At 37.3% G+C, this 20133-nt stretch overlaps 3 protein-coding genes across 12 annotated transcripts; 1 reads left to right on the top strand and 2 right to left on the bottom strand.

The window, feature by feature from the left end:
* Positions 1-6074: 6074 nt before the first annotated feature.
* Positions 6075-9082, bottom strand: LOC113698364 (laccase-11-like). Its single transcript, XM_072058963.1, has 6 exons — positions 8937-9082; positions 8654-8805; positions 8315-8559; positions 7619-7747; positions 6539-7462; positions 6075-6445 (listed from the first exon to the last, which is right to left on the bottom strand). The coding sequence occupies exons 1-6, from the start codon at positions 9042-9044 to the stop codon at positions 6315-6317; spliced, it is 1689 nt and encodes a 562-aa protein (XP_071915064.1). The 5' UTR covers positions 9045-9082; the 3' UTR covers positions 6075-6314.
* Positions 9083-12311: 3229 nt separating this feature from the next.
* On the top strand, positions 12312-16134 carry LOC140011049 (tubby-like F-box protein 5). 2 transcript variants are annotated; one of them, XM_072058965.1, is made up of 5 exons: positions 12312-12739; positions 13223-13634; positions 13727-13814; positions 14993-15122; positions 15212-16134. In XM_072058965.1, exons 2-5 carry the CDS (start codon positions 13287-13289, stop codon positions 15882-15884), a joined length of 1239 nt encoding a protein of 412 aa, XP_071915066.1. In that variant the 5' UTR covers positions 12312-12739; positions 13223-13286; the 3' UTR covers positions 15885-16134. The 2 variants fall into 2 exon arrangements, with proteins under 2 accessions (XP_071915066.1, XP_071915065.1); XM_072058964.1 differs by having other exon boundaries at positions 12315-12739; positions 13263-13634.
* Positions 16135-16805: 671 nt separating this feature from the next.
* On the bottom strand, positions 16806-18992 carry LOC140003906 (anaphase-promoting complex subunit 10-like). Of its 9 annotated transcripts, none has more exons than XM_072058967.1 (7): positions 18719-18982; positions 18335-18565; positions 18137-18197; positions 17949-18041; positions 17721-17791; positions 17256-17360; positions 16806-17156 (listed from the first exon to the last, which is right to left on the bottom strand). In XM_072058967.1, the coding sequence occupies exons 2-7, from the start codon at positions 18508-18510 to the stop codon at positions 17087-17089; spliced, it is 576 nt and encodes a 191-aa protein (XP_071915068.1). In that variant the 5' UTR covers positions 18511-18565; positions 18719-18982; the 3' UTR covers positions 16806-17086. The 9 variants fall into 9 exon arrangements, with proteins under 9 accessions (XP_071915068.1, XP_071915069.1, XP_071915067.1 ...); XM_072058968.1 differs by having other exon boundaries at positions 18335-18568; positions 18798-18982; XM_072058966.1 differs by having other exon boundaries at positions 18798-18982.
* Positions 18993-20133: the final 1141 nt, after the last annotated feature.

Below are 20133 nucleotides of genomic sequence, written 5' to 3'. Positions count from 1 at the left end.
CTTTGTTCAAACAGTAAGGCTCTAGTGCACTCAAGAAGATGTCGGTTTTTCCGTTCTGCCACTCCATTTTGTTGTGGAGTGGCAATACAGGATGATTCATGTATGATTCCTTCTTTTTGGAAAAACTGACTCAAGGTTTGATTGAAATAATCACGAGCATTATCTGAACGAAAGTGTTTTATCTTGGTGCCAAATTGATTTTGAATCATTGCATGAAAAACAGGGAAAATATAACTCAAATCAGACTTATTTTTGAGTAAATAGATCCAAGAGACTCTTGTGCAGTCATCGATAAATGTGACAAACCACTTAGACCCTGAGATGTTTGGAATAGTTGATGGCCCCAAATATCACTATGGATTAAAAAGAAAGGAGAAGACGATCGTTTATTACTGATAGGAAATGGGACACGAGTGTGTTTAGCATACTCGCAAATATCACAATGAAAAGACTGAACATCAAATCCCTTGAACAAGGAAGGAAACATTATTTTTAATGCAGAAAAAGACACATGACCTAGACGTCTATGATGTAACCAGATGACATCTTTATTGGAGGGTGAAGACAATGTGGACAGGGCAGATTTACTAAATTCTGGTTGACTTGATGTATCCAAGTAATAGAGTCCATCATGCTCCTTAGCTAGTCCAATCCTCTTCCCCGAGCCCCGGTCCTGAAAGTTACAACAGGATTCATCAAATATAACAGAGCCAGCTAGATCCTTGGCAAGTTTTTTTACAGAAACCAAATTTGTAGATAATCGAGGAACATGAAGAACATTTTTAAGAATCAAATTTGGAGTAACTTGGACATCTCCGATACCTGCCACAGTGGTTGTAGTACCATCTGCAACAACAATCTTTCTATTGCTAGGACAGGGATTATAGGTTTTGAATTTATTTGAAATATGAGTCATATGGTCCGTAGCACCAGAGTCAAGAATCCAGACATTCCTAAGCTCATTGCCTAAAACACTAAATGCAAAAGAGACTAGAGCCTTACCTGAAAGTGTCAATGAACACATACCCGGATTCCTTGATTGAGAATTGTTAGTTGCTGGTTTGTCAACTGTCTCTAACATACTTTTAAGCTTCTCAATTTCCTCCATACTAAACCCTCCAATCACTTGAGTTGGATCTTGAACCGACATATGAGCCTGCCTTTGCTGGCCACCTTTTTGTCCCCATTCACGAGTGGGTGGTTTCCCATGTAGTTTCCAGCATTGATCTATGGTGTGTCGTGGTTTCTTGCAGTATGTGCACCACAACTCCTCGCGATTCTTTTGCCCACTTGTTTGATTGGTCTTGTCCGCAGCAACCTTGTTCAGTACCAACCGCGGAGATTTGGAACTTAAAAGGGCTGAATTTTCTATTGAAGGTAGCTCTAACATAATACCCCTGTGACTTTCTTCTCCACGTACTTGGGATATTGCTTCTGTTAAAGAAGGAAACTCTGGCCTGCCCAGAATTTGAATTCGTACAAGATCGAATTCAGAGTTTAGGCCAGCCAAAAAATCATAAACTCGATCCCTTTCTATGAACTTCTTGATAAACACTGCACATTTGCTACAGTTCAAATCAAGTGCCCTGTAATAATCCAGTTCCTGCCACTGGTTTTGCAGAAAATTGGCATACTCCGTCACTGTTTTTGTCCCTTGTTTTGCTCCAGTTGTCTTTGTCTTGATGTCATAGATAAGAGCTGCATCATTAACCTTGGAATATGTCTGATGAAGGGCATCCCAAATTGCCTTTGCTGTAGGAAGAAACATACATGTATCGCTGATTTCAGGAATCATGGAATTCCATAACCAAGACATGATCATTGAATCCTCTTGTTCCCATGCTTCAAACCCCGCCGTTTCACTATCCGGTGCTATTTCCAATAGATGACTCAACTTTCCTTTTCCTTTCAGGAATGTTCGAACCAATTGAGACCACTTCAAATAATTTTTTCCATTTAGTCTATATGCTGCCTGGATGTTTTGAAGCTCTGTTGTGTTCCGTGTACTTTGTTCTTCTTCCATAGTTGAAGACAATTGCCGCGTTGAGGATGTAGCATTCGCCATGATTGAATAGGAGGGGGGGAAAAAAAATGTATAGTAACAGGAACAGCAATGAAGGCTGGAGAGAATAAGAAAGGAACCAGCAATTAAGGCTGGAATTGACAAGAAGCAAAGGTGGTATTTTTCCCAGAACCCTAGACGGGCTCTGATACCATGTAAACTAAGAAAAATGGAGAGAAAAAATACTTTTCTTCTATTTCACTTTGGACTACACAATATACAAATATATATATACACAAGTGGATACTATAATCATATGATACTATAATCATACTATTACCTAATTAATATATGATACTATAATCATATGATACCTAATTAATATATGATACTATAATCAAATCTTTCCTAATATTTATATTATCAAATCTTTCCATAATATCAGATCACATATCTTCAACATTAAGTAATGCAAGTAATGCACTATGACAAATGATGTCAGAAATAATGAACACCCACTTGCCAGTAATACACACTGGGTTCAAATAAGCATTAGTATCTCCTGAACAAAAATTATCCCCTAGAACCTTCCACACCCATTGACCGTCAGTTTTTTTTTTACAGCAAACATGGTTAACCACATGCTCTCTGAGAAGAGGGAATTCAACAGTACCTCTTGACTGATTGCTCATCTGCAATTTCTCAAGCACAAATATCTGATTTAAGTTTGACATCTCCAGTAAGCTCAAAAGTTTGAATCCAAGCCAAAAGCAAAGCAAACTTTGTGATCGATGTTTTGTGAAAAATGTAAGGCAAGACTTACACTGAAATATGTATGCAGGGTAGTTGTAAATGAAAATGGCTTCTGGTCAGCATTTGTAACTTTTAATTCTGTCGACAGGGTCCTTTTATCCAGAGTCACCTGAAGATAAATGAGAAAGCTTGAATAAAGATATTACGCAAAGATCGCAACAAGCCACAAGTAGCTCTGCATTTGACACATTCTGTCCTCTACTGTTTTCTCGAGTTAAAATTTCCTTGTTGGGGGTTTAGTAGAATGTAAGATAGCTAAACAACCAACCTTGTACAGAACTTGGAAAGTATGGTCCCACATAGAACGACTATATGGACCATCCTTAAGCTCCAAAGTGATAATAGGATTTCCTTCCACATTTTCGGAATTAACAATAGACCAGTTCATATTCCTTGCGAATCCATGCTGTGAAGAGTATAAGGATCCTTAAGGTAAGAAAATTAGATTAACAACTGGAAAACCAACACTAAACTGATTAAGCAACTATTGGAGCTCACAGTTATTAAGAACTATGATTAACCAGCATCTCAGCTTTAAGAATTTGATAAGTCCAACATAAGTTCAGTTAATCGGGATTTAGCCGGTGAACCATATTCAAAGAGTAAACAACATGTACCTGCTGCATTAGGCCGGGTCCAAACTGTGGAAAACAATGAGGAATTCCTCCGCTGTGCCCAAGGCATAAGAGTCAGTTAATGGCAGAATTTTCTTTCAAGAATTGCATCTTAAAGTTTTGCTGCTCATATAGAATATATGAATTCCTGATTCATATTGGTATTATTAGATCAGACATTCTTGTCTCTGATAGCCACCAAATAACCTATATCTCTGAATACAAAATTAAACTACTAAGGATAGCTACAGGCCTGAAGAAAGGAGGGGTAGCTACAGAAAAGCCTATTACTATTTGAGGAGATGACAGTGAAACTCTCATGAACTGGATAACAATACAGCAATGTAATGTTAAAGAGTAACCTGATTGGCTTCTGTCCATTGAACACAGCATCTGGCCGAACAAAAAGGAAATCTTTATTGGCTACTTTCCAAGAAGTGACACAACCTCCAAATAAGTATAACTCTGCCTCACTGCAAAAACAGTATGAGTTAATTACCACTTATGCATTCTAAAGCGGAGAATAATACGAGTATGCACCAATGCACAATTGTATGAGCCAGTTCCAAATCATAATATTAACAGCATTTAGTTACTGATATGAGACTTTTTTGCCAAAGTACAGTCATTGGTAGAGTCTTTCAGGACCAGTGAAGTTAGATCATCCACTAAATGGCAGCAAAAAAGGTGTCCTAGCATTTAAGCTTCAGCAAAAAGATGGTGGTGCGATTAGGTTCAAGTAATATTTCATGCTTGACATAAGGCATGTTGTATCAAAGATCAAAAAGTACCCAATGGAAACTACAGAATTTTTGACATCCCACTAACTACTGGCATGAGGGGATCACAGATATAACTTCGTTGAAGCCTGGTTGTGAGTCTACTCTATCAGCACCTAGCAGCTAAGAATGAGGATATCAAATGTATAGCTCCCTAGCAGCCTGGTTCTCAGTCTACTTTATCAACACCTCAGATTTAATAACAGAAAAGTAATAGCAAGATTCACATTTCCCCTTAATCAAAACATTCTTCACAAAGGAGTATTGGCCAAGTTCTTGCAAGTGTATACGACTTATGGATGCTGCTCCTTTGGCTATGCCAACTCAGAAACTCTGGTTCACCTAAAACATCGTGATGGAAAAGTTAACTCACATACTTATCAAATCTATCATGTGAACTGATGTCATGCTTCAAAGCAGCTCGCACATCATCCTATGATAGACACAGAAAAGCTAGTATTGTGCATCCTCAAAGCCAGTGTATTGGAAAGAAAGTGCATAATATTTTTTACATGATTTTGCAATGAAGTTAACGAGTCCGTCAAAGCTAGGTTTAGCTACTGTACACTAATCAAGTAAAACTTGATTTAACACCAGAAGAGTATACCTAGTAAAACACAACACAAACTCTTAGGGAGAATTATTTTTTTCTTTTCTAAATCCATGAATTGTTCATAAATCCCAATCCACAACCTTGAAGCACCAGAAAACGATCTAGATACGAGCTTTCCAGCAATTTAACCATAAAACTCAAAACACACATAACCCAGACATACTGAAACGAACAGGGGATATGCTCCAATGACATAATATAATAGCAAGGATCAACATCTAGGGGCTAATTACTAAGAATTGAACAAGATTTAGTGAAGTACCTGCCATGGGAAGAAGTCAAAATGACCTTGGGCAGATTTCCCTGGCCTTGTGTAACTTTGATACCCAAACAAGGATTTTCTGAGCTACCAACGCTTGCAAATGCCATCCCTGCGTATCTGGTGTAACAGATTAGCAAGCTCAAACAATGTCAAACACTGTTAATTAAAAAAAAAAAAAAAAAGCAGGGCCCAGAAAGCTAATAAAACCAACACTAATCACCTTTTGACTCGCCGAGGTTTGTTTGGGGATGTTAAGGATGGATTGACGACCGACCACGTGTTCAACAGGGACGATGCAGTCACCATCTTTTTCTGGAAAATATTTTACTTATATACTAAGTCGTATACTTAATCAGCTTCTTTTAAGGACGTATATCTGCGTGCGTTACACAGTTTCTTCAAGCTGAGGAATGCTCAAAGATGGCTGGTGAACGTTAAAAAATGTTCCCCGTGCGAAATTCGGATATTCCCTGCATTGTGTAGTATAGTATTTTTTTACATATATATATATATTCATCGAAATTCTTCTAACTTTGCTCTTCTTTTCTTTTTTCCTTTTCGGAGTTTAATCCTTTTCGGAGTCTAATTTATGACTTTTTAGTTAGAAGGACTGTTTCTGGTTTGGGCTCAGAAAGTCTTTGGGCTTTACCCCTTAACAGTCGAAAAAACCAATCTTCAGGGCCTTGAGTTTGTTCTTTGGGTCCATTATTATAATTCATGTCCTTCAGGATTATTTGTCATTGATTAGTTGTTTCCCACTCTAATGTTTCTGATTTAACAATATATCTTCTTTTCTTTTCTTTTTTTAATTGTAAGAGAATTTCAATTATTTCATAATGATGTAAGACCACCCTTTTGTCCCTTCAATAATCATCTACTAGTAGTAGTAGGAGTAGTATTTTCACATGATCGGCCAACTCTTTTAGTTGATAAATCTTGGAAGCATACCCAGCCATGAAAAAACTAAAAAAAAATAAAAAATGGAAGTCCATTGACATTAATGCATCTGGACTTTATTACACTTTGCAGTTCCAACAAATATCCCAAGGAAAATTCTGACTTTTTACACTTTGTTGGCACCTTTAGGATTGCGTCTGAAGTATGACACTCAAATAGCCTCCGACCATCTTATCTTTTTTTTTTTGAGAGGCATAAACAAATTAATTGCAATTTCACAAGAAATGTTTTCCTGTACAAACACTGAGATTGGCTGAATCAAATAATCCAGCAACTAGCATTTTGGGAGATCCTTCGGTGGAGGTAGAATACCCTGATCTGCCCCTGGACCATCTTCCACAACAAATGCTGTTTTCAGTCCCCATCCAGTATGAATCTCCAAATGACAGTGCAAGAACCACACTCCTATACGTACAATTTAGACCAAAAAATCAATATATGTGAGCGTAAAATCATCAAATTAACGTTTAAAGATTGTTTACTACCCCAAGAATGCACCTGGATTATCAGCTCTAAATCGAATGGCAGTCCAACCGCCAGTAGGAACACCAACTGTGTTTCTCTCTGGCGGATCGATCAAGTTATATTTTGGTGCATCTTTGCCAGGATCAAAATTTCCAATCCCAGTTCCAACAACAAAGAAATTGTAACCATGAAGATGAAAAGGGTGTGATTCAACGGAGAGAAGATTAGTATCCTGTAATACCAATTCAACAGTTGAGTTAAATGCAATTTTACTGAGCCTTGTGCCTATAGTGGTCTTAAGATTGGCTGTGAGGGGTGCACCGGTATAATTAAATGGCTTAGGAGGCTGATCGGGGAAATCAGTTTTAAAAACCCCCTTAACATTGAAATAATGCGCCTGAAGAAGCGCAGTTTCGGGCATAGTGAAAGAGATGTTGTTCAAAGAAGCCATTAATCGGGTTCCATTTAAACAGGCGGGACAAGAATTCCTTGCTAGACCAATTGTGTAAAACAGGTTCCTGTCAACTTGTAGAGGAACATTTGTGGGAAATTGTGGTGAATTCAGGCTTCTGAGCCTCTTGTTATATCTGAAGGCAAATGCTGAATCGTTAGACTTGGGTAAATGAGGAAGCGTTGGAAGAACTGTATTAGGGATGCCTTTGTATTGAAGGATGCCTGTTGCGGTGTTGTTGTCTACGGGAAGTTGAACATCCATGAAAGGTCTGGCAGCCATGAAATATCTTCCTGGAATTTGATTTGCGTGGACCAAAACATTGGTTGTCTGGCCTGGAGCGATCAGCAAGGCCTGAGTGGCAAATGACTTGGTATATACCGCATCAACTTCCACTACAGTCATGCTGTGACCAGCAATACCAAAGAAAAGCTCGTCATTTAAGGCCGAATTGATGATCCTCAACAGGTACGTTTTGCCTTGTTCAACTTCCATGACAAAAGTATCTGAAAGAGGTAAATCGAATGCAGGTGTTAGTTAACTTCCATAGGTGATAGTGATACCAATGTATTGCTTAGGATTTTCTGAGGCCCACAACGTTGTACAATGATAAAAGTGATATCCATATATCTGAAAAGCCCTCTTATCTGTCAATTCCTTACGTTTCTCAGAGCATGGAAACAGTGGTCCAGGCTTTCCATTGATTGTGTGCGCGTCTGACTTGTTTGGAGGTGAGCCTAACTGGTTTGCTTTGTTTACCAGCTTTTCAACGTCTGCATGCCACCATTCCCCTGCACCAAATACAAATCGTCCCATCCTTTATTTTGAAGATTAAAAGATAGACAAAGAAAAGTTTACAGTTGTATTGTACCTCAAGAAAAAAAAATGTTTATTTTCCAGCAAGATAATCCAAAAACTGTCTTGTGTATAAGGCTTGGTCTCATTAAGTTAGCTAACTTTCCCTTAAACCCTACTACAACCCAAGGTGGCTTAATTTATGCATCTACTTCGTTATAAGTTTATAATTCATTCCTTTAAGAATCACATGGATCGTACCTTGTATACTTTGACATGGGGCAAGTTTAAATTAGCTAGCATATCATATGATCAAATTATTTAACAGCAAAAATTGTCTATTATACTTCAATTGTAGCCTTGTAGTTGTAGAGATCTACAACAAAATCAGTAATTATCCTTGTTTCCTCTTGTCTGATTTCCTTGGTTAATTTCTTCTCTTTTTACCCATTCATCTGCAGAAGCTTTTTTTTTTTTTTTTTTTATCTACAGAACTTTTGGTATGCTACATTAGACTGCACACAGTATTTGAATTAGACTACAGGTACATCAATGAGTCTCACCTAGCAAAATAACTTCTTCCCTCTCTGGCTTTGGGAAGGGGAAGGGTGTTCCTTGTTGCGGCAGGATCACAATTGCACCATAAACAGTGGCTCTTAGCCAAAGAATATGGGCATGCCACCACAAGGTACCTCTTTGTCCCGTCACATTGAAGTCGTAAACATAGCTACTTCCAGTCTGGATTGGACATTGAGTAATGTAAGCAGGTCCGTCAGCCCAACCATTACGATATTGTTTTAATCCGTGCCTGCCAACAAGATTCATCAGATGATACCTTTTGGCTAATTTGAAATAACATCAAAAAACTTGTGGCAACTTTGGTTAGCTGTTTTTGTTCCTACCAGTGAATAGACACGTTATATTGTGCATGATTGGTAACATTGATTTGAACTCTATCTCCTTCTCTAACATACACAGTAGGCCCCGGAAACCTCCCATTTACTGTAACAATAGGTTTTGCATGGCATAACCTACTCACATTCTTCACTTGAATCTGCAACATGGTTAAGGGAGAAAAAGCAACATGGTTAAGATCATACTCCATGATCCGTAGCCGGAACGACCTGATAGAGAGATTACGACAAGCATAGGAAAATGAGAAAAGTGTGCGTGCAATTAACTCACATCAAACTGGTACGTCTTAAGTGCAGCCTCAGCAGGCAGACAAATGAACCAAAGAAACCCCAAGGGAAAAATGCTTAACGCGGAAAATAAGCTATTCCTGTGTGGCATTTTGCTAGGGAGAAAAGCACGAAGTACTGCCTTTTCTCTTCAACTATGAATAGATGAGATTGAGAAGGCAATGCAGCATAATCGTATTTATACGGCCACGCATTTCCAATTCGTTAAGGGAGAAGGCCAGATAGTAACCGATTAGGTGGAGGGGGATGTGAAAATGCTGCACGCTAAAGCTTGTGAACATAAATTCTGACAGGGGTTTTGAGGGAATTGGCTGACGTAGAGGCTTAGAAAGCCACCAAGTATAAGCCAAGAAGATTGCAGAAACATTTTTGCTCAGGAAACTGTTGACAAATTAGGACCTGATGAGAGTTACGTGAGACCAACCGAACCCCCAGTAGAAGTGCTCCTTGAGCTTTACCGTTAAGGTAAAGGAACAAGCTTTTTTTTTTAAGTGATGTTATTTTCATTATCCAATTTAAGGTCGCATTAGCATTAATCACAGACGGTAGATTCTTCCACTAGAGTTGTTTCTTTCAACTAGTCACCTGAGATTCTGTAATAATTGCTGTTTTTTTGTTGACTTACAATATGGAAACTACTCGGAACTGTTTCTTGCAATGGAATTTGGGTTTTTACTAACATTTTGATATACTAATTGATTTGCTTTTCCATCCTTGCCATCAACTATTATTAGATGATCAATATTACTTCAACTTAGCCCATTTGTACGTAGGATAGAAAACTTCAAAGACATGAAGACTAGGAGCTAAAGCCACTTTGCACCTTTGAAGTATGAGGAAATAATGACACACACATTGTCTTGAAAAACCATTAGATTGCGGATCCATGATGGTATGGACTAATATCTTTCTTTGTCTGCAAGCCCCTGGATATTTTTACTCATCATCCATCTCAAGGTCAAAAGCTAGCACGTCTAAAGAATAACTTGGGCAGCTTTCACAAATTAATCCACAAGGGCGTCCAGTGATAAGGGTTTCTCTTACTTTAGAAAAATACTTACTGTTATAAGTTACAGAATCTGTGTGAGGTTGTTTATGGTTCAGAAACTTTGACGCCAAAAAGGGCTGATTAAGAAGAGAAGAAGAAAGAAAAAAAAAAAAAAAAGGGCCGATTGGGCTTCAAACAGGGATGTTTTCATAGTTAATTGCGGTTGCTTAACATGCGTACCCACCAAAAATTGCTTTTTTCAGAAAGGACTTGACGGGAGAAAAGAAAAGAAAAGTTTGCTAAGCGAAGACTTCACCATTTTTTATCATTTGGGAGAGACTTTTTCAAAAGTTAATGTTACTTTTAAGGTAAGAGAAAGGTCGAAGCATGAAATTCTGCCAAAATCTCCTTTTCTGACCTCAATTATTCTTTTTCTTAGGATTTGGCTCCTTTCCATGCATCATAACATAACTTTCTTTACAAAATTTATGAAGTTATGCAACCGAAAGTGGTTTAAAAGCCAATGTAATTAAGTTGAGTCTATATCTTCTTTATCAATATGCATGCAATATCTTGACAGTCCAAAACAATACAAATTAACAAAAAGAATAAAATGAAACTGGATTGTTACCATCAATAAAATGAAATTGGAATGTTGCATGTCGAATTCAATAAAGTCTCTCGAAATCACAATAATACCTTGACCATCAATTAAACGACATGAATGCCGAATAAATTATGCAGGATGGATCTAAAGTTCTCCTCCATCGTAAATTATCTCTAAGCTTTACTCTGAAAATGCTAAAGTAATTGGATTATGTTGGTCAACCTTGTCCGTGAATGATTGGCATCTGGTAGAATTTATCTTTTGGTTACCAATCAAGATACACGTGAGATATGAACCCACCAAGACGGAACCATAAACAAATGAAAGTAGATCCATGGATACGCTGAAGAAGCTGCAAGAAAACAAAAGAAATTCTTGTAGAAAATGACTACTCACAAGTTTCGACAGTGAAAGAAAGATTGCATTAGTGGATACTATGCAACAATTTCTGTAAGCAATCCATGATTTCAAAAGATTCTTTGTTGACTCATAATAATTATGATTGGAATTCAATGACAATTAATACCAAACGAGAAGAAAAAAAAAAAAAAGGACAAAGAATGAACTAGGCTGGCAAGAGTAAGACTGATATACATGCTCAAGCATCAAATGGCGAAACATGGGAATGGGATTAGGGGATCGTGGGTGGCTGGCTACCCGACCTTATCCCCCGTCGAAGATGACAGCAATTTTTACACAATCACGATGATCGGGGAGGATGCCCATATGAATGAATGTTTATGGTCACCACCGTCCCACATATTCATAAACCACATGCATAAAACTAACAGGGCCTACTCGTAAAAATGTTACAGCTAATAAGGAGTACTCCATTCCATTATAGTAGTACTAGTAATAGAAAACTTCTGCGCAGGTCAGGACATGGAGTCCACATCAATAACAAGGCAACTTGGCTAAAAACAAGAAGAGGAGGAGGCCGCTTAATCTCAGTTTAGATTCTCCACCAGCATCTACGCAGTACCTTTGATTTGTTTGAACTTCTGTCTGGCAAATTTAACTCGCAAATTGAACCAATCACAATCACCCATAATTTCTCGATTTTGGAAAACTTGTTGGAATTTTCGGTCAATTTCTGTGTGCATGTCTTGGCTGTATGACAGTCCAGTTCTACTACACACTTTCTTTAAATTCTTTCCTTCTTTTTGGTAATACGTACACATTCTAAGATAAAAATACTCTATTATCTCGTTATTTCCCTTTGAGTTTTGAGCCACTAGATTTTGATGACTTCAACAGGTTATGGCAATCCGGTTCTTAATTATTCTAAGTTGGCAATTAATTAAGCCATCCTAGTACCATAAGGGTATTAATAATTTATTAAATGCAGTATTCCCATTCAGCTCTGCTCTTCCCTCCAATTTCCCTCTCCTCGGATTCCTTGCTTTCCAGTCTCTATCCATCTACGTATTGAAGTTCCGGCAAAAACACCTTTACAAAAAAGTGTGCGCAGGCGGGCGATGGCCTGATGGGTGATTAATTTAGGTAATTGTGATTATCAAGTTGATATCTACATTCCATCAGATAAATTGATTGCATCAGACCATGCCTTCCTCCATAGGGACCCACTTAATAAGGACTCCTTGGGATCCCCATCTGCCACGTGTAAAAAGTTCGCCCTTTTTATCACTGTTAATAAATCTTAGCCCTTCATTTACCAACTATTAGAATTCCTCCACCTTTTTTTTTTTTTTTTGGAAGGATCCCTCTACCATTTTTCATTACACTAAATAAAATCCTTAATAATGTTGCCACTGCTATTATATAGTCTACAATACAATGCTAGTGGTCTACATGGAATATCAATTGTGTGTTATTTTTAGTGTGGACGTGCGTGTTTCTGGTGCGTTTTTTGCTATTGACTCGAGTCTCCAATCTGAAGGGTAAAGGCCTCCAGACATTGTACTAGTGGGAGGAGAGGAGGAAAAAGAGAGGAGGAGTCCTGTTGCCGGTGGCGCGTTTCCCTCCGAACGGCGTCGGAGACGGAGACGACGGTGGTTGCTTGGTGTTTCCGGCGCTGTGTCAAGGAGAGTAATGCGAAACTGATCTGGGTTTTCTCCTACACCCTGCCCGGAAAAGAAGATGGACTGCATTCGCCGGAATTCTCCGATCTGATTGCTTCTTGCGCCGATCTCTATAACTTTTTGGTTTTTCAATCACACAATTTGCTCAGGTGGGCTGCCATCAATTTCCTCCATTTTGTCTTACATGTCTCAAAGTTCCAATTTTTAAGTCCTTGTTTACATACAACGTTCCTTTTTTGCTCCATTTTGCTTATTTTGTGATAATTCCCATTTAATTTGGTTCGGGACTTTTTTTTTTGGGAAGGTTTTTCGTCTGAAAATTATAAAATGTGGATCATAGATATTGGAAAGGTTCAATCTTCTTTAGCTGGGCAATGACATTTTAGAAATTTTGAAATTATTGTTCCTTTATATACCTTTACATGCAATTCTTTGTAATCAAAACCTCAACTTTACCTCCTTTTGCTATCTTCTCGCTTTTTAGACAACCGAGGTCCTTGTTTGATCTCATTCGGTTTTCGTCCATCTAAAAGGGTCCATCTCCTATAGCCAAGAATTAGCTCATAGATCTGGTTGTAGGGAGAAAGTCAGTATTAAAAGTTTAGGTCACTAACTCGGGTTTCTGAAAGCAGAGGTTTGATGAGTCTTTATGTGGATGGCATTGAACTGTAGGTGCGCTTGGTATGATCTTCCGAAATGTCATTCAAGAGCATTGTGCGTGAGCTGAGAGAGATGAAAGAAGGGATTGGGAATATATCTAGGAGAGGACTGGAAGGGAAGCATTGGCGCCACCGTACCAGGTCTCATATAGCACCAGATGTGGTTGTGTCTGAGCTGATCCAACAAGGGCAGTGGGCAAACTTGCCCCCAGAGCTTCTTTTGGACATAATACGGAGGGTTGAAGAGAGTGAGACATCATGGCCTGATAGGGCTGTTGTTGTTTTTTGTGCAGCAGTCTGCAAGTCATGGAGGGATATAACTAAGGAGATTGTCAAAACTCCAGAGGAATGTGGGAGGCTCACCTTTCCCATTTCATTGAAGCAGGTATCCATTTAAGTTCATCCTGTATCTTGTATGGTTTGACGTTGAGTAGAATCTGGTCTTAGTTCTGCATTATCTTCTTTTTTCTCAACTAGCCGGGGCCTCGTGAATCGCCAATTCAGTGCTTCATTAAAAGGGATAGAGCAGCATCAGTTTATCGGTTGCATTTTGGTCTCACCCCATGTAAGTGATGTTCTCTATCTACAAGCTTCGCATTTATATTTTCGGAGTCACATTTCAATTTCGAAGTAGATTTCCTATTTATGTTCCCTATCTACTAGCTTCTCAGCGTTTTCATATGTTCATTTCAATTTCGCTGTATGTTCCATTGTGCGACTCAGACATAGGAATCTGCTTGGTTGTATGCCTGCAAGTATTTTGCTCTTTTTGACAAAAAAGTATTTTGCTCTTGTTGATAGTTATGTACGCAGTATAAAGTTAATTCTATCAAAGAAGACGAGAGTGAGCACTGCTTTTATGGTAGAAGCCTACAAATCACTTTTAAGATTCCCATTAAAAAAACTAGTTTAACTAATATGGTGATGCGCATTTCCTTGACACATGTTCCATTCACATATGAACTTATAGACAGGCTAGAGAACCAACCAGTTAATGGGTATTTTTCTAGGTTGGTGCTTTGCAGTAGCTTTGTTGGAGAAGTGTGTCTTATATTTGCTATCAGTTTGTTGCCTTGATAGGGTTGATACGTTGTGACACAGAACATGGTTATACCTGCTTACAAGGACTAGGTTGTGTTGGATCTAAGATTTCCTAGTACAGCCAATTTAAGAATCCTTGTTTACATGATTTTCTTTTTAGTAGTATCTTTTCGCACAGTGCAAGGATGATTAAACTATTCATCTGGATGCACGCTATTTCTGGAGTCAATAATTTTATAATAAATGCTCTTTCTAGGTCTACGTACTTTGAGCAGTACTGATTGCTTAATCTGATCATTTATTACCTTATCATGCTTTGTCGTCGTCATTTGACACATGACTTGGTTATTCAGTAAACGGTATCTAAGCATTTTGATCATGGGGGGATGCAGCCCTCAGTTTACTTTCTCTAGCTTATGCCATTTTGCATTCTTGATGTAGCTTGTTGAATACAGTCTTCTGTTATTAATCATAGCAGTTGGAAGGCAGATAATCAATTGAAGCTTTATGGCTACAAACTATATAGTTGTTCTTCCCTTTTTCCCCAACAAAGTTGCAAATGTGATATAAGAGGAATTATAATGGTCATTTAAAGTATAATGTTGAAGAACATGCTTATTTTAATAATCCAACGCAATGCTGGATCAGATGGCAATGGACTACACCTAAAGTCATGACACTAACAAATTCACTACATGACAGCTGAGGATGAGAACGATAAACTATTGCTGGCAGCTAAGAAGATCAGAAGAGCAACTAGTACAGACTTCATCATTTCCTTGGTTGCAGATGACTTTTCCCGAGCCAGCAATACATATGTTGGAAAATTGAGGTAAGTAGCAGCAATAGATTGAGCAATTGTTTTTGGCATGAATTTGTCTTCCCTTCTCTGTTCTCAACTTTTATGAAAAATTTACTCAGGTCTAATTTTCTGGGCACGAAGTTTACCATTTATGATAGCCAACCTCCAATTGTTGCTCCGGTTCACCAAAACGGTCGCTCGAGCAGAAGATTCCATGCAAAGCAAGTATCTCCAAGAGTACCTGCTTGTAACTACGGCGTGGCAGCTATTTCCTATGAACTGAATGTCCTTCGTACTAGAGGGCCTAGGCGAATGCATTGTGTCATGCACTCAATTCCAGTGTCTTCGGTGCAGGAGGGTGGCAATGCTCCAACACCAAAATCGTTTCCTCAGTCATTTGATGATAAATCTTTTCCCTCATCGGGCTCTAAAGGAAAGGAGGCACTCAAAAGTTTATCTTCCCCTAGTCCTTCAAGTTCACCAGCCGCATCACAGCACTCTAGAGAAGCACTTATGCTTAAAAATAAGGCCCCTCGATGGCATGAGCAGTTACAGTGTTGGTGCCTAAATTTCAAAGGTCGTGTTACAGTAGCCTCTGTTAAGAATTTCCAGCTTGTGGCAGCTGTTGACCCATCACACAATGTACCAGCTGCAGAGCAAGAAAAAGTGATTTTGCAGTTTGGTAAAATTGGAAAGGACATCTTCACGATGGATTATCGCTACCCACTCTCTGCCTTCCAAGCTTTTGCAATCTGCTTGAGCAGCTTTGACACCAAGCCAGCATGTGAATGATTTTCAGTGGTTATAGCAGATATGATGACCATTTCTTATTCAATTGCTCTGATAAGAGGTCTTCCTGAATGGCCGTAAGTTACAAGTCCGCGGGCTCCTCAGACCAGTGTTTTTGTTAGTGCCATGTATTTAATATGTGTTACAAGTTTTCCTCGCATCTTATGGTAATCAGACTCTGGTAACTAGGATATTTTTAACATAACACAGCCAATATGAATATCAATAACACTATGATCTCATGCTGAGAAAACTGGTGCACAAATTGTTGGTAAATGCTGTTGCTTGTAGCACGTCATAAACGACAGCCATGGAAGATCAATGTGGAAAATACCAGTCAACTGACCCCTCTCTCTCTCGCTCTCTCGTGCATGTGCTGTGGTGATGTTCATTCTTTTATATCTTCGGACATACGCGGTCAATTCTTTTATAATTTATATCTTTGGATTAACGAGGATTATCAAACGATTACCCTCTTATGTGGCCATGGTAAGAACTAAGTAATCTCAAATATAAAATTTGCATTCACCAATCATGACATCCCATGAAAAGACATAAGTGAATTAGAATCATAGATATCATATCCAAAAAGATTAACCCTTTAAGTGGATTAGATCATTTTCCTATGTTTTATAGTACTAATAAATCGTGTCTCGCCAAGACACCAACTCTTCCACTGAAATTTTGCTATTTCATTGGCCCTGGCCTCCGGTCAAAACATGCAGGCTTAAAGGGGTGTCAATAAAACGATGCCAGGCTCATCGATTTTTAAGCTATCAATCAAATTGACAACAAGGCAAAGTGGTAATTCCGTAGCTGTTACCTGAAATGCTTGAGAACTCCTTCAAAACTTAAACCATGTTCAGCGTTCAGATTTTCATCAGATAGAACCCGGCAGAATGAAACCATTTAACTTGGGACTGCTAACTAGAAATGATAATATTCTTTTCATTTAGGTTTTGCTGCTAACACCTCAAACCAAATTGTGCTTATCAATCTATGTCCAAAGTCATCATCAACGTTTTAAGAGCTGTAGGAACAGGATACCCTTGAGAGTTAGCCATCAAGGAACCAAGAATAGTCATCCTCGGCTAACAGGATACAATTCAAATGACTTAAATTGTCAGTAAAATAGTCATTAAGTTGCGGCCGTGACATCCGTGAACAGGTTTGCTGTCCAACTTGAGAGCACAAGATCCTGAGCTTCATCTCACAGTAGAATATGTGATGAACTCCCTAGAAGTGAACTGAAAGGCTTGATGAGGAATTGGATTCCTGTAACAGACAACAATCTTTCACTAGAGAATAGCTCCCCAAAAACAAGTAGCTCTAGTGATGCAAAAATTGAAGCAAAGGAAAGGAAGAGGTACGCACGGCCTAGGCCCATAGACTTTAATCTGCCTGACATGAGTATCCCTCCCGTTAAGATGGTTTGACAAGATCGCTATTTGCAACATGAAAGTATTCACAAAAGTTTCCCTACCACATTCATGAATAATTGTTATTGATGAATTGAATTAACATACACCAAAAGGAACTTAGTTGAAGCCAAGTCATCTCAATCAGCAATTAAGAACAAATGTGCAAAGCGTACTAAGAGGATAGAAGAGAGACAATATCGTGAAAATTTAAAACATTAACAAACTGACATCAAGATTTTTTAAGTAGAACTAATTAAATGTAATCGTCAACGTGAACTAAGGAAAGAACCAAAACTATACACTACCCATGGAAATAAATTTTTTAATTAGAACTAATTAAATGAGAAAAAGAAGTATAACTGATTATTTAGGGCTATATATCTAACTCAACAGAAAAACAAAAGCTTGCAGGGCTCACCGAGGATCATTCCCAGACAGTGAGATATACACCCAACCTGCTGGCTTGACAAGCTCGATTGCTTTTATCTCCTAGATAAAATCAAAAGAACATAAACACATTCAATAGTTCCATGCATCAACAATTCGGTACAATCAATTATATGATGTTCTGATATGCAATATTTCATAGTTTCTATAGGTTAGAGCGCATTTGAACAAAAGTCTGGAGGATCAAAAGCCGACTCACTTTCAAGTTGTGGAAACCATCACCAGCTCGGATCGAGATCTTACTAGGCGTATAACTCTCATCAAGCTTGAAATCCACATATAAAACCACTAACTAGGAAACAATAAAAAAAAACAAATAAGAATCCTAGTTATGGCATAAAACAGGAGGCACAATAAAAAAAATACCAACTAATTAAAAGAGCATACTTGAAGCTTTACTTTCTTTTGAAATTGAATATTAACAAGATGTGGCTGTGCTCCGTCTGATCTAGCTCCAATGCGACACAAGTAAACAAAGAAAGTACAAATTAAACTCATACTTATTGCACGCAGAAAGCTGTATGCAAAAGAAATGGAAAGAATATAAAAAGTTAAAGGGTGAATTAGTAAATAAAGAGAAATTACTGCCAGTAGGTATCAAGGTTGTCGTCGCGAAGGGAAAGAACGCCATTGCCGGGCTTGCAAGAGCTGACACTCCAAGCAGCCTTCTTTGCCATCTCACAAAGGTCATCATCCACAACTAGCTGCTGGTCCCCTCCAACGAGCTTCCCTTCTTCCTCTCCCTCAGATGATTCAGCCATTTCAATTTATTTTCAAGTTATTCACGAACCCTTTGCAAAGATTATTCTTATTTATCTGCTAGATGAAAAAAGAAAAAAACTTGCAAACATCACAAACCCAAAAGAAACGGAAAGTATTTCAATTTATTTTCAAGATTTGTTAATGTTAGATTTGATCAGGATTTCGTTTGGGCATTTTGTCAAACAGGTATCACGGTTGGAAGATTACAAAGGTAATAGCTTTTCAGTCAGCTCCCTGTGCTAGTTGTGTCACAAAGGATGTGTGTGTAGAGAGAGACGATAGATACCAATGAGGGCAACTGGGCAAGGTTGAATGAAGGCAGAAAGCTATGGATAGATTATTCCACCATGGCTGGCATTTGTATCCGATACTGGGCCACGGGCCACCTTTATTTTTTTTAAAACTAGTTGCAAAAGCACATTTGCCCTCAACTTGGCGCTAGTCGCGCGTTTGCTCTTTTTCCCTATACATTTGAAAACACAGGAATTTATTTTCAAAAAGAATACGGACGTGATTTGAAAAAATATGTTTACAATACAATCAAATAATTTTTTGTAAATAAGAACCTATTCAAATACACCATTAGAATTTTTTTTTTTTTTGTCTCTTGGGAAATAAATTGTTAAAAAATGAGTTTTGGATTTTTGTGCTTGTTCTTATCATGTAGGCATTATTATGGAGGATTACGAAATACTAACTTGTACAGTACCATTTTTATGTGTCTATCATTTCGGGGAAAAAAAAAGGATTAATATTCCTGTGTAGCTCCACTAGAGAATAGGATAGTCATGGCTACTGGCAAAAGCATGATATTTTGCACTTGTTATTCAGCAATATTTATTATTTAGTAACTCATTTATAATTTTTGTATATTAGAATTTTCTTTCAAAGTTCAATTCCTAGCAGCTGCATCATTTTCAAGGATTCATGATTTTGAAATAATGGGAATGAGCAAGTTCTTGTTTAATGTGTGGTTTCATCCTTTTGGGTACAATTTTATGTTTGATTTAAACTAGTAGAAAATGAAAATAATTCTGGAAAATAAAAAAGAGATGAACTTTAGATCTGAAAAACCGTAACAAGTATGTTTGGATTAGCTGTTTTTGGTGGTGTTTTTTAAAAACTTTACTGTAGCTGTGTGTATTATATTTATAAATTATAAATTATATGTTATATATTATATATTAATATACATATTATATTTATATTATATATATAAATACATATATTAATATACATATTATAAAACAAAATTGAAATATATATAGTTATATATTTATATAAATATATTTATAAATATATATAAATATATTTTAAACAAAATATTTATATTTATATATAAATATATATTTATTTATTTCAATTGATATAATATATATAATATACATAATTGAAATATACATATTAATATTAATATCATTTTATATATAATATATAATATACATAATTGAAATATACACATTAATATATATTAATATACATATTATAAAACAAAATTGAAATAAAAAAATATTGTATATATAAATAAAAAAATATTAATATATATAGTATAAAACGAAATTGAAATCAAAAAATCTGATTTCTATTTCCGATTTCAAAAATTCCATTACCAAATTCGTATA

This window comes from Coffea arabica, chromosome 7e, assembly GCF_036785885.1.
Source record: "Coffea arabica cultivar ET-39 chromosome 7e, Coffea Arabica ET-39 HiFi, whole genome shotgun sequence".
Classification (NCBI taxonomy): Eukaryota; Viridiplantae; Streptophyta; class Magnoliopsida; order Gentianales; family Rubiaceae; genus Coffea; species Coffea arabica.
Note: the sequence above shows the minus strand (reverse complement) of the source record. Positions and strands in the feature narration are given on the sequence as shown.